Source organism: Phyllostomus discolor, chromosome 1 (genome assembly GCF_004126475.2).
Source record: "Phyllostomus discolor isolate MPI-MPIP mPhyDis1 chromosome 1, mPhyDis1.pri.v3, whole genome shotgun sequence".
Lineage (NCBI taxonomy): Eukaryota > Metazoa > Chordata > Mammalia > Chiroptera > Phyllostomidae > Phyllostomus > Phyllostomus discolor.
In genome coordinates this window covers 188,844,268-188,857,970 of record NC_040903.2, presented here as the reverse complement: position 1 = coordinate 188,857,970, position 13,703 = coordinate 188,844,268, and the positions used below count along the sequence as shown (strand labels likewise).

Sequence of the window (13,703 nt, the reverse complement as noted above, 5' to 3'; positions counted from 1 at the left end):
CAACACACAGTTCATATTAAATGAACTAAATGTAACAAAGTTTTAACTAAAATATTTGAAATCTTTCCTGTACACTTAGGTTTTTTGAAAGTATATTTAAAGATATCTACAAGTTAATTCCAAAACGAGCAATCAGAGCTACAAAATAAGACAAATAGAATAAGAAAGGGCCAAATGTTTCTAATGTGAAATTTATAATGCAAAAGTAATACTTAAAAGAAAAATCTCAAAACAATAACATTTTAGAAAAATATTTGAAAGAAACATTTTAGAAGAAATAACATTTAGAAGACACACCAGTTTTCTGTAGTTTAAAACCATGTATTTATAAACTTTAACATTACGACTCAATAATCCTGGTTTTTGGGGGGGGGGGGGCAGCAGTTATTTTCCGTATTTGTAAAACATGCCCTGTGTCAGAGCAGGTTTTTTAAACTTATGTATACTTCATAGGGTCCATTAAAAATATACTCCATCATTATTATAAATGCATAAACAGCGTAAGGTAAGCAAACAGTTTTAAGTTTAGAGAACACATTTGCTATTAGCCCAAGTTTTATTCCTTATCAAATGGTCATGGAGACTACCATATCAACCCTGAACATTTTTCCCTGCTATTTATTTCTGATGGATAATTATCTGTGCATATTCTAATCCAACTTACAAAGAAACTGTCTATGTTGCTTCTGATTGTATCCAAGTCCTGAGACACATTGAGGGACTGCTCCTTCCAGTAGTTCAGAGTTTGCTGAGAAGCTTCCAACCACTTGGTTAACTGGTCCGAATCTCTGTTGTAACTAGTAAGAGCAAAGAGAGAAAGGAAATTAGGAATGCGCATCACCAGCATATTTCCTTCTTATTTTACTTTATGTTTTTCTGTGTTCTGCAGCCCTCTTATTCATAAAACGATGATGACTATGAGGATTATGCCCTGCTTTATCCTATGCCCCCAATCTGATGCTCCTGGCATTTTTACTACTCTCTCCATTATGACTAATCAAGAAGAAAGAAACATTTTGAAGGCTAAACATTCTTTTTTAAATTTCTGATTACAGCTACACCAAAGTAGACCAATAGGTGAGGACAGGGATTATTTTTTTCCTGTCCTATAGGAATATTATTTTATTCCTATAGAGAGCATTTAATGAATGTGTAGCAAAAATATAACCAGCATTTGTACAAATTATGTAACAAACAGAAACGTGCAGTTGGCTAGATGCCAACACATTTAGCTGATGTGATTAAAATATACAAGCTAAACTCTACCGCTCTTGTAACTTTTAAACTTCTTTAGGTTAAGACAGCCCCAATAACAGGCAGAAATGAGAATGAGGTTTAAACATTATGTTCTTTACTTTCCTCAAGGGGTTCAAGTTATACCAACTAAGCAAACAAAGTCTCTGAGGAACTACAAAGATTCTTTCAAATGATTATGTTAGGGGAGGTGGGGGGAGGTAGAGGAGGGTATGGGGGATAAATGGTGATGAAGAGACTTGACTTGGGGTGGTGAACACACAGTACAGTGCACAGATGATGCATTGTGGAACAGTGCACCTGCAACCTGTATAATTTTGTTCACCAGTGTCACCCCAATAAGTTCAATGAAAAGGAAAAACCCAAAACTACTCTTAGCTAAAATTATTTAATTTCTTATAAATTTCAAAACTTTTGGGACAGGAAATAGCACCATCATAGTATAAAGGTAAGGTGTATAATTTTACAATTCCTAGCTTCCATAGAACTGATTCTATATTCTGAGTCTAACAAGCCAGTATCAACAACTCCAGACCCCCTGCAGCCCAGAAGAGGAACCCCATTGCCTCACTGTCAAAGCGAAACTGTACAATAGGGACCACATGTAAAATCCAGTAGACGGCAGAATCCCTCTGAGGTCTTTTTCCACAGCAAAATTTGACACCAATCAATCTCTAAGGGAACATACCTGAGCAGGTGCTTGAGAAGCGTTTGTAGTCTGTGTAGTTCATGGTCGATTTTTTTGTTTAGGGACAACCACTGCTCCTCTAGTTTTGCAATCTGGCCTTCTAATTCAGGACAGCTCACGGACGCCACCAGCTGCTTGCCTTCATTCAGAGTCTGGTAAAGCCGGGCATGCTTCTCATCAATGTTTCTTTTTATTTGCTAATACAAGTCAAGTCACAGAATGAATTATTTTGAAATGAAACCAACCAATCTACTCACAAACATTTCATAAAACACCTACAGTGGAGTCCACTGAAGAAACATTACCACTTCCCTAACCCTGAAGACTATTGCAGGATGGCTGGACGAACAGGAGTTACGGTTTATTGATGCGAGTTTCCAACTAACACACTTCTACTGCACAGATTCAGCTGTACAGACCTCAGACATGTGAACAGAAAACAAAAATTCGCAGCTTTAGGTTTAATAGGTAATTCCTCCACCTAGAAACAAAAGAGCTGGCAGTCCATGGGGCGCTTTCAGCTTGCAGACAGTTTGTGAGTGGCCTAAAGAGTACTTTGAATATCAGGAAATTTTACATAGAAGTAAGGAACTTTTGTGAGCCTCTGAAAAAACTGGAATTTGTAGCCACCTGGGTCTGCATTCTCCCAGGGGCCAAGAGGGGCTGAAATGAGCAGAAACAGCCTCCAGTTGGAGTCCGCTGGCTCTGGCCCCCGGTACTGTAGCCGCAGCCCCCCTCTGGCTGGAGACCACCCATGACCCTTATTCCTGTCCTCCTGCCTGCCCCCTTTAAGCATTTTATATTGTAACCTGGATATGAAGGGGATCAAGAAGAAAATATTTCTTGATTAGCCTTTAGACCCAAATAGTACAAACATTTCATTTCCAGAGTCTCCTAAATGTAAAGATTCAGTAGGGAGAAAGGAAAAGGACTTCAGGAGAATAAATTAAAGCAGACAGCACATCACTAATGAAACTTCATGGAAAGAAAAATAAAATTATTCAAAACTGAGAATACAATAACCCCCTGAAGAGAACTCTGTCTTAAGGCAATTATCTTCCACAGTCAGGTTCAGCTAATGACACTTATCCTGACAGCTATTCAAATTTAGTTTTTAGGGTGGCAGCATAGGCAGACATGGCCTGCCTCTTTGCACAACCACATCAAAATTACAACTAAAGTATAGAACAACCATCTCTCACAACTGTCAGAAATTGAGATGAATGGAAGTCTGACAACTACAGAATTAAGAAAACCACACCCTTCCAGACTGGTAGGAGAGGTGAAGACACAGAAAGGGTTGGTCCTTCACCCACGTGTGGATAAAAATTCGGGAAGGATACCTTGGAAGCAAGGAGTCCCAGCCCCACACCAGGACCCCCAGCCCAGAACTGTAGTGCCAGGAAGATAAGTCCCCACAACTTCTGGCTGCAAAGTCAGCAGGGGCTGAGTTGGTGGAAGACATTGCTGGAGCCCCAAGCAGTTCCTCTTAGAGAACCCACACACAGACTCACCTACTCAGACACACTCCTGAGCTCCAGCACTAGTGAAGCAGCTTGAAAGGCATCAATGGCACACAGGGAGAAAATAAAGTGTCTGCAATCAAGGTGAGCAGAGGCCATTGTCCCTTTTCTAAAACTTCACCCCACAGAGCCAGCACACTGGTGCTATACCTTAGACTCCATCAACCTGGCTGGCTCTGTTTGACCAGCCTTGGAGATCCCCAGAGACTCTGCCCCACCCAACTTACCTGCCCACACAAGCTGGTTTTCCATATGAATAACTGGTCTTGGCTAACATTTCAAACTTCCAAAATCTTCTCAAATAAGCAACAGCTGGCCTCAGTGAGCCCCAGGCCTGGCACTAGCAGCAGTCAGTCTACATTTACAACTTGCCTTCACTTGGGAATCACCAAGCCCAGCACAAGTAGCAGCCATCTCAGATTGCTTCATAGCTCAGGTGGGGTGGGCACAGGCAAAACACAGGTGGGGGCTGATCTTAACCAGCATACCCAGAGGACAGCTACATACCACATCAGAGCATCACCATCCTTCCCCTGTATATCTGATCCTCTACAGAGAGCAGAGGTTGGTGGTCAGTGGTCACAGCCAATCTTTGTAGCTGACTGGCCTGGGCAACTCCCTCCCACTGATCTGCCAACAGCAACCAAGGTCAACTGCAAGAGGAGGGTGTACTGAGCCCACATGAAGAGTGCACCTTGAGTACCAAGCTTAAGTGATAGGGGAGGCTGTGCCACAGGACCCTATAGGACACCTACTACATTAGGCCATGCTACCAAGACATGGAATCAAAGTAGCTCTACCTAAAACATAGAAACAAACACAGGGAGGCTGACAAAATGGGGAGACAAAGACACATGGACCAAATGAAAGAACAGATCAAAACTCCAGAAAAAGAACTAAACAAAATGGAGATAAGCAACCTCTTAGATGCAGAATTCAAAACATTGATTGTAAGGATGCTCAAGGAACTTAGTGAGGACCTCAACAGCATAAAAAAGATCCAGTCAGGAACCAAGGATACACTAATTGAAGTGAAGAAGAATTTACAGAGAAACGACACTAGAGTGGATGAAGCCAAGGATCAAATCAATGATTTGGAACACGAGGAAGCAAAAAACCACCAATGAGAGCAAGAAGAAAAAGTAATCCAAAAAAATGAGGATGGTATAAGTAGATTCTAGGACGGCTTCAAGCAATCCAACAATCGCATCATAGAGGTGTCAGAAGGATAAGAGAAAGAGCAAGAAATTGGAAATCTGTTTGAAAAGGTAATGAAAGAAAACTTCCCTAATTTGGTGAAGGAAACAGACATGCAAGTCCAGGAAGCACAGAGTCCCAAACAAGATGGATGCAAAGAGGCCCACACCAAGACACACTATAATTAAAATGCCAAAGGTTAGAAATAAAGAGAGAATCTCAAAAGCAGCAAGAGAAAAGTAATTAGTTACCTATAGGGCAGTTCCCATAAGACTATCAGCTGCTTTCTCAAAAGAAACTTTGCAGGCTAGAAGGGATTGGCAAGAAATATTCAAAGTCATGAAAAGCAGGGACCTACAGCCAAGATGCTCTGCCCAGCAAAGCCATCATTTAGAATGGAAGGGCAGATAAAGAGCTTCCCAGACAAGAAAAAACTAAAGGAGTTCATCATCACCAAACCATTATTATATGAAATGTTAAAGGGACTCATTTAAGAAAAAGATCAGAACTATGAACAATAAAATGGCAAAAATACTTATATATCAACAACTGAATCTAAAAAACCAACTAAGCAAACAAGAACAGAGACAGAATCATGGATATATAGAGCATTTCAATGGTTGCCAGATGAGAGGGGAATTTGGGGGAATGGGTGAAGAGGTAAGGGGATTAAGAAGTACAAATAGGTAGTTACAGAACAGCCATGGGGATGTAAAGCACAGTATAGGAAACAGAACTTCTAAGCGTGACTCATGGACGTGAACAATGGTGGTGGGTATTGCCTGAGGAGTGGGGGGTGCTGGGTAGAAGTGGGGGCAAAGGAGGTAAAATCAGGAGAACTGTAATAGCATAACAATAAAATATAATTAAAAATATATTTAATATTTAAAAATAAATTACAATCAAAACGGAACTTTTGCTATTTTCCAATGAACTTAAGCCTTTTTAAAACTTACCAAAAATTCTACTTCCAATGTCCTTCTCATCACTCCTACTGGTGACCCCTCCCCCGCCCGCTGCCCCATCCTGCAGGCTAGAATAAAATGTCCAACATTGGTTAAAAGAAAAATGGCTCTAATTTTCTGAGCCTTCAATATACGACACTCAATCTTCAGAGCATCTCTGAGGAGCTTTAAGTTCCCCGTTTTATAAATGGACTCAGACTGCACTTGTCACTCAGCCCATGAGGTTCTGAGCAAGCATTTGAACACAGGTTTGTTTGGACTCCAAAGGCTGTGCATCTGACACCTACGTTCCACATCCTGCGGACATCCACTGACCAAGATGCAAACCCGGCCTGAGCCACAAGAACGAGGACGACCTTAAGAAGTCAGCAAGTGAAATGGCTTTACAAGACACGTGACTTTTCACAGTCTGGTGAATTTATTTCAATGTCTTACAACAATGATTTCATTTCCACAGACTCTCAGGTTACACCTTAAGGGATATAGTCACTTTTGGGAAAATAATCAGGTTTATATTAGTTTTGCTAATATTGACTATTTCTTAATACAATGAGGTTTAAAATGGTCTATGTGTTTTCAACAGCCTTCTCTCAGCTGTTCAGGTGGCACCTTCTGTATCCGGAGGCCAACAATGCATTAAAATAGCAGCTTCCCAGAAGATTGAGATTTACCTTAGAGTCAGCCTCAATAAAATAGATGGCAAAGGCATCACCTGTAGCTTTCTAGGTATTTGGAGAACATAACTACAGCGTTCCAGCCTTGGGAAAATGTTGCTAATAGGAGCTTAGATGCCTCTGAGCAGGGCCCTGCCAAGTACTTCATGCTTTCATTTTCCATCCAGTCTCTTCAGGCAACAAACCTGCTTCTGACGTTTTAAAGTTGGTATTTGAGCGCTACCTCTAGCCAAACAATTCAGATTCATATTACTTACATTCTCAAGTTGAAACCTGAGAAGACTTAAAACTCATTTTTATCTTGGTCATATTCTCAGTGCCACTCAAAAATCATTTCAAGGTTTTATCTTTTCTGTGGCATCGAAATCTGAGACACAGAGACTCTGAGAATGACAGTAAAAGTTACACATGAGACGTTTGAAAGTGTGAAGTCTTTTTATGACACTTGTGGCAGGTGATGGATTATGGTCTGGACCATAGGTTATGTCCAATCAGAGGTTGGCTGTGGCAATAAAACTAAATATATGTTTAGAAGCTCATGATTTCCAAAGTTCTTTCTGTACATTAGCTCATTTCCACAACCACTGACATCCACCTCTTCAGACAGGCAGAAGCAGCAAGGTCATCTACAGTCTACGGATAAGTGAGAGCCGGGACACAGACCGCGGTCCTCGACCCCAAGCCGCATGTGGCTATGCTGAGCTCACATTCAAATCTGCAGTGGCCCTGAATATGTCTGGCAGTGATTTGTGTGATGAACAATGTTTCATCTGAATTCAAATCATTCACCTTCAAATTCAAACAATTTAGTAAGCACGTGTGTGCGTGCACAAACACACACACACAAAGTGCTATTGACCATGTTTTGACAGTTTCAATGGAAGCAAAATACCTGGTAAAATGAAATCCTTTCCAGTAATCTTTCCTCTGTCTCTTCCACCAAGCTCACAGAGGGCAATGTGGATACAAGAATGTCCAGGTCCTTCTCAAGACAGGCATAGTTTTCATCAAATTCTTCCCATTTCTAGAGAATCAAGAGCATAAAATCAATAGAAGTCCTCTTAATTAATTCCAGACAATGACAAAAACTAATCATAAAAACAAAAATGAACTCTAAGATGGTACACAAAATTGAAGCACAGATTCTAGGGGTTTCTGAGAGATATAACTCACTCTAGTAAGACCTCAGTGTCTAAGGGAGAGTCACTCTACTGCCTTGGTGGGGAAGGTTTTTTAAAATCCAGCTGGCATTAGTGTTTTATGTTTGTCTCATCAAGTTGAGTAGGGGCGAAAATGATTAAGTTCAAGTGATATTCTCAGCATACACCTCAGTGGAGGCTTTAGAGCCGTAAGAGAGCCTCTCTCTTAGTTGGAAAGGCAAAGGGCTAACTTTCAAAGCCTTTGTCCACAGAAGTTTCCACGAGGCTTCGTCCTCCCTCCCTGCCCCAACCCCCAGTCCATGGAACATTACCCTGCGGTGCTGAAAGCGTAACTTCACTGTCTGAGGGGCTGGGCTTGCACTGCGCCAGGGGAGTAGCACTGCCTCAGCCTCAGTCTTGCCTTGTCCTGCTCTCTCCGTTTCTACAGGCGCCCACCTCTAGGGTCTCAGCACTCCAGAGAGCTGACTTACGGACACTAAATATTATCCACTGGAAAAATAACCACCTTCCTAATTCTCATATCTAATGAAATAGTGGGTCCCCAGGCTACTAGTGGCACTCACTGGGATCATGAAGTCTTATTGCTGATACCATGAAATATTATGATAAATATCCATTTGACGCACTAACTGGAGAACTTTAGTAGCATAAAATAACACCATATCACATCACATTACAAAGTTGAATAATTTCTCACTTTTGGGCTATTTTCTTCACTGGCTAACATCCACTGTGCTTAAAAAGTTAAAGGGGAAAATCTTTAAACCGAGAAGCTTTAGGCAAGCTTCATTTTGTTCTTGGAAATGGGACAAGACGGTCAGGAATCCATGTCAGTGTCACGAAGAGCATCGGGCCTGCCCTTTCAGGAAGGGCAGTTTCTGAGCCGGACGCTATTCTACCCAGATGATCCATTCAAGATCTCAACGCACTTTCAATTTTGCTTACTGGCACTACACACACCTAGGAGGGGGAAAGATGCTGTGCCAGCCTGAACTGACACATAGGAAACCTCGGCTAGTGTTTCACTCAGGGAGCAGGACCCTCGTGGTTACCTCCCACTTTATTGCTGCTTAATGGCATCTCGGCATTTGTTTTCGACACCTGGCAGGGGTGGTTAAGAATCTGAAATTCTCAGCTTAAGCACGAAGTTGATGTAACTCAAATACCTGCAACAAACTCTGCAGCTTTATTCCATGTTGGTGTGACCTTTCTTCTAGCAATTTAACCTCTTTTACTTGTTCTGCCCAAAATGTCTCTTTCTTTTGCAATAAAGACGGAAGCATTTTGTTGAAGTATGTTTGGATTAACAGCATGTCAGCAACAAGCTTCTGGAAGAAAAGCTGTAAAGTGGAGATGGTTTTAATATGTATTTCTTCATTGTGAAAACCTTACAAACCATGTCACTTTAACTTTTTTACAGTTATAGTTGCTTTTTAAATCCCAAATTCCAGGACAGTCACAGAGAGTCAAACACATGAGAAAACAAAAAATTGACTATGTAACCCTTAAGCTATAAACACTAAGGACATTTTAACAAATCATAAAGAAAAAACATCCTAACTAACATTTTCTATAAAATAGTCCATGTTAAAGAGCAAACATTATTAATTAATTTCTATTTCCAGTGAGATTTTCCTAAATTAGTCATTCTAAGGTTTAAGTAACTCTACAAAAAGGTAGATAATGCTGTGGCTGATTAATGTCCAGACAGCAAGTTGGATGGATAGATGTATTAACCCAAGAAGCCCACACATTCAATAGCTGGGAGTTCCTAAACCCTAACCCTTAACTTCTGCTTAGTGAAATGGCTAACTAAAGGGAATCTGTTGATGGGATCTTTTGGGGTCCTGCACAAAAAAGCTCCCAGAATGCACTTCAAAAGCCTTTAAAGGGGAGAGCTTTCCTTCACACGGTCTTCTCCATGTACACCAGCTGTCCTCTGTACTTGTTTGGAGGAACCTCAATGTGAGTCCTTTCTCTGATTCCTTGTAAAGGACACATGGAAGGTTTATAGGGCACCTAGTCTAGGGCCCACCAACTGCTAGTATTTTCACCTCTTCCCCTCCACCCTGTACACATATTTACCTTCAAGTTTCTTAGATGAAGGCCTACTTAACAAAGGCCTTGATTTAGGCTTGTTGAAGGTAGAAACTACGTCTTACCTGGTTTTTATTTTCAGCACTTAAATCACTGCATATCTTTTTATGGTAATCATGAGGTTTTGTTTAATGAAATTAATGGAAAACTTAAGGGTTTATTGTTACATTAAACTAGATATACTTTTATATATTTAAATAAATATTTCCTTTGATCTCAGTTCTCAAGAAGCCTTTTCTAACCTCCTGAATTAAGATTCCTCATTAAATGCTCTCAAAACATTAAGTCTGTCTGGATGATTCCTTGAGAAATGTCTTCCCAATCAATGGAAAGCTCCACAAATGTAAGGAACTATGTTTGCTTCCATTCACCATCATATTCTTAGAGTTTGGAAGGGTTCCTGGTACACAATAAGCATTCTAATAGATGCTTGTTAAAAGAATGAATAAATGATGTAGAGTTAACCAAGGAAGAAAATGGATGCTCCCTGCTCATGCTCAGAGAAACGTCACCTACGAAACCGTGATCTGGCCCATGGGCCTTACCTTGTGATTCTGTATTTGAGCCTGTAAGGCCACTTTACTTTTGGTTTGCTGTAAGTGGTCGTGGGCAAGCCTCTCCTTTCCGATATTCACCAGCTCCTCCAAGCCTTGCGACAAAGCATCCTGCTGGCTCTCGGTGATGCCAGGGCTGCTGAGCTCCGAGTACCTGGCTCTCAGGATGCCCCACATGCTGTCAAGCACATCCTGAAAGGACAGAGCGGGGGTGCCGAACAGTTTCATCCAGACATGAAGATAATCCAAATGAAGAGCAAATCTAAACTTCACGGTGGGAGGAAAAAGTCTCACTCCTTGTAATAAATCATAATTATTCCCTGCTTGCATGTTTTCTGCCCAGACATACCTCTAATTTGTAAACCTCTTGGAGTACAGGGTAAGGTAGATGAAGCCTCTGCCCTTCGGCTCCAAGTTTTGCTACTCGGCTCTCAGAGCTCTGCAGGTCCACTGTATAGGCATCTGCCTTCTGAAGAGACAATGCACAAAAGTAAAACACTTTAAATAAGTTAGAGAAGTATAGTGTTCTTTTAAAAGTTAAACAGCAAGGGAAAATGAAAGTCCTACTTTCCCCCCTTACTTCCAGCTCTCCCCAAAGACCCCCAGTTGGCAGCTTTTCCCTAATGCGTTTTCACAGATGCATGGTTTGCCACTGTTGGGCTGCTCACTGTTTGTAAGAGTCTACGCTTAATGGACTTGTGGGCCATTTAGTTTTTAATTCAAGCAGGGCTGCCTGGTCCATCCTTGAATATTTATATACACACTTATCTCGGTGCACTTATTTCCTTCAGATAAATGCATTCCAGCACTGAGAGCAGTGTCTGAACAGAGCAGGTCCTTGATTAATACTTGCTGAATAAACAAATGAAGCTGCTTTGGAATGCAAGAGCATCTATGCTGAAAATTTGGATACAGTCTAACCAAATGGTCCCCAAGCAGCACTCCCACTAAGAGGGTGAGGGTGCATTTCCCAACACTGCACAAACTTAAAATTTTGTCCAGGTGACAGGTGACAAAGGTCTTTCCTTGTTTGGATTTACACTTCACAGTGTAGTACTTAAGAGATGTTTCTGAAGCTCAACACAAACATTGTCATTTTTATTTATTTGCTTATGCCTCACTTTGCTCACAAAGGGAAGCGGTTCGGAAGCACAGCTTAAACACGAGATTCCAAGGTTAGGTCAGTTTGAATGATTTTGATGTGATTACCTGAAGTTGTTCATCAATACTCTGGCCACTAATTTCATTCAAAGACTGTTGTAAAGACGTTTTATTCTTAATAAGTTGATCATATAACCGCTTTATTTCATTCTGTATAAAAAGATAGTGCCAGAAACAGTGAGAATTTCATTTAGGGTTTCAATACCTTTTTTAAGAAAAAATTTAGTTATCTAATTTTTGTGCCACCAGAAACTTCAAACATGCACCAAAACAGAGAAACCCCTGCACTGCCATGGTCCAGCTCCAACAATGGCTGACTTGTGCCTGCTCGCCTCACGGCTGTGCTCTCTGGAGCTTTCTCGGCTGCACGTGACCTCCCTTCCCTCCGATAAATGGTGGAGCGAATCTCAGATATCAAAGGGGATCATCAGAATACATTTCACTATGTATCAGACTCAGGTTTGATCTTATGGGCAAGACTCCTTCATAAGTCCTGTTGTGTTTCATTTTTTTTCATTGGACAATTTTAGTAGCTTCCTAACTAGTCTAGCTGCCTCAAGTCTCTCCTCCAGGCCACCTTAGACGATTACAAGGTGAGCCTCCCTGAAATGTACACCAACTGGCATTTCTTTGCTCAAAACCTTTCATGGTTCCCTCTTATCTAGGAATCCTCCCATAAGACATTCACTGAGTGGCTGAATGAAATACAGAAAAGAAACACTCCTTTAGCTCAACATAACACGTGCATGCCCAAGATTTTAGAAAGGTCCCAGCTTTGGAATGGTCTCCAACCATAAGCAGTAGAACCAAAAGACCTTCACAGAAAGAAAGCCTCATTGCTTTCCTTACCAATTCCTATTCACAAATGCCACCAGGAATAGAAACCTACAGAAATTAGGGGTCCACGTAGGAACCTGAAACATTGCCAACCTAGGCGGAGCACCAAGACCCGTACCTGGTAACTGCGGTTATAGTCAAGGCCAGCTTTCAGGGACTTGCTTCTGGATGCGGCAGCAGCCTGCGTGTGCTCCAGGTAAATTTGGAGGCTATCAAAACACTCAGGGAACAAGCTGGTGGTCCCACCAGGCCTAGTCATGGCTTTCAAAAGATCATTCTTCTTGTCACTCATAGCTAAGTAAAGTTTTTTCAGCTCAAGAGCCAGTGTCTGCAAAGTGGGGAGACAGGAAGATAGTGAAGGAGCTCTGAGCTTCAGAGGCTGCAGCTCTGGCTTAAACAGGGGGCTGACTGCGGGAATGGCCAGCACACGGCCTTGCTGTTAGTCCCTACCTCGTAGTACACGTGCTGGGCACACACATCCCCTCTGGAGAGCCCCGGGGTCTGCAGCACCTCCTCTACACTGCCAAGGCACCGACTGAGGGTCAGGAATAGTTCAAATAACTTTTTATCCAAATGTATGCATGCTTCTTCTGTTGTGTTTTCCTGAGTCAAGAGAAAAGAAAAAATAAAAATCGTTAGGGTGCCTTGCCTTCCTCTGCCCACATTTTCCCTGGTTTCTGTTACAGTTTATGATGTTATACCTTTTTTTATAATCAGTCGTTTTCAAACACATTGAGTTTAAGCAACTCAGTGTCAGGTAGGGAGTTGACGACTAAATGGTGTACTCAAAGGTAAATCACAACATGAAGGAGTTGGTTAGTGGGGCCATAGGTGGAAGTGTGGTCCCAGCAAAATCATACTACTCCTCTGCCCCCTGCTCCCACCTCCCACATTTCAGTGTGGCAGGAAGTGGGTTAAAGAAATCAAGTATGCCTGGAGAAGGGAAAGAAGGCAAGGAGGTTGAAGGGGTTGATTCAAGAGAGGTAAAATATCTTAAAGATAAGAATGGTACAGCATGGTGACTATAATATATAATACTGTATTACATATTTGAAAGTTGGTAAGAAAGTAGATCTAGAAAGTTCTTATCACAAGGAAAACAATATATAACTATGTTCGGCAACGGATGTTAATTAGTCTTATTGTAGTCAGCACTTCCCCATATATACAGATATTGAATCATTGTGTCAAACTCCTGAAACTAATGCAATGTTATATGTCAATTACATCTCCAATTTTAAAAAGACAGGGACAGGCTGTGAAGCAAGGGGGAGTTAGGAGTGTCATTTATGGGCTGATTGTAACAATTAAAGCCACCCCTGGATGCAGAACTCCATGGGGGTCCCTAAGGGAGTGCCACTATGTCCTAGAGAATTTGAAGAGCCACAAGTCCATTTTAGCACATGCTGTTGGAACCATCTCTTTTTCTTTGTCCACAATCATCTTGAATTTTTGACCCATTACAAGTGATTTTAGAACATTCTAAAGCTAGTAATTACCCGAGTTTGGGCTCTGATTCCTATAGGCTGCTCTGATGGATACCTAACATTACCCGGCACACGTCTCAGCGTTAAGCCTCCTCAAGGTCGGAAA

The 13,703-nt window shown here is 41.5% G+C and overlaps 1 protein-coding gene across 10 annotated transcripts in view; it reads right to left on the bottom strand.

The window, feature by feature from the left end:
• SYNE2 (spectrin repeat containing nuclear envelope protein 2) overlaps positions 1 to 13,703 on the bottom strand; it is a 293,026-nt gene that overhangs the window by 64,480 nt on the left and 214,843 nt on the right. For all 10 annotated transcript variants that reach the window (XM_036010877.1, XM_036010883.1, XM_036010867.1 and 7 more), the window contains 9 exons: positions 12,561 to 12,713; positions 12,229 to 12,438; positions 11,322 to 11,423; positions 10,462 to 10,581; positions 10,104 to 10,304; positions 8,628 to 8,801; positions 7,194 to 7,325; positions 1,943 to 2,139; positions 665 to 797 (listed from right to left, as the gene is read on the bottom strand). In XM_036010877.1, coding sequence (XP_035866770.1) covers positions 665 to 797; positions 1,943 to 2,139; positions 7,194 to 7,325; positions 8,628 to 8,801; positions 10,104 to 10,304; positions 10,462 to 10,581; positions 11,322 to 11,423; positions 12,229 to 12,438; positions 12,561 to 12,713 — 1,422 coding nt within the window. The remainder of the gene's footprint in view (positions 1 to 664; positions 798 to 1,942; positions 2,140 to 7,193; positions 7,326 to 8,627; positions 8,802 to 10,103; positions 10,305 to 10,461; positions 10,582 to 11,321; positions 11,424 to 12,228; positions 12,439 to 12,560; positions 12,714 to 13,703) is intronic.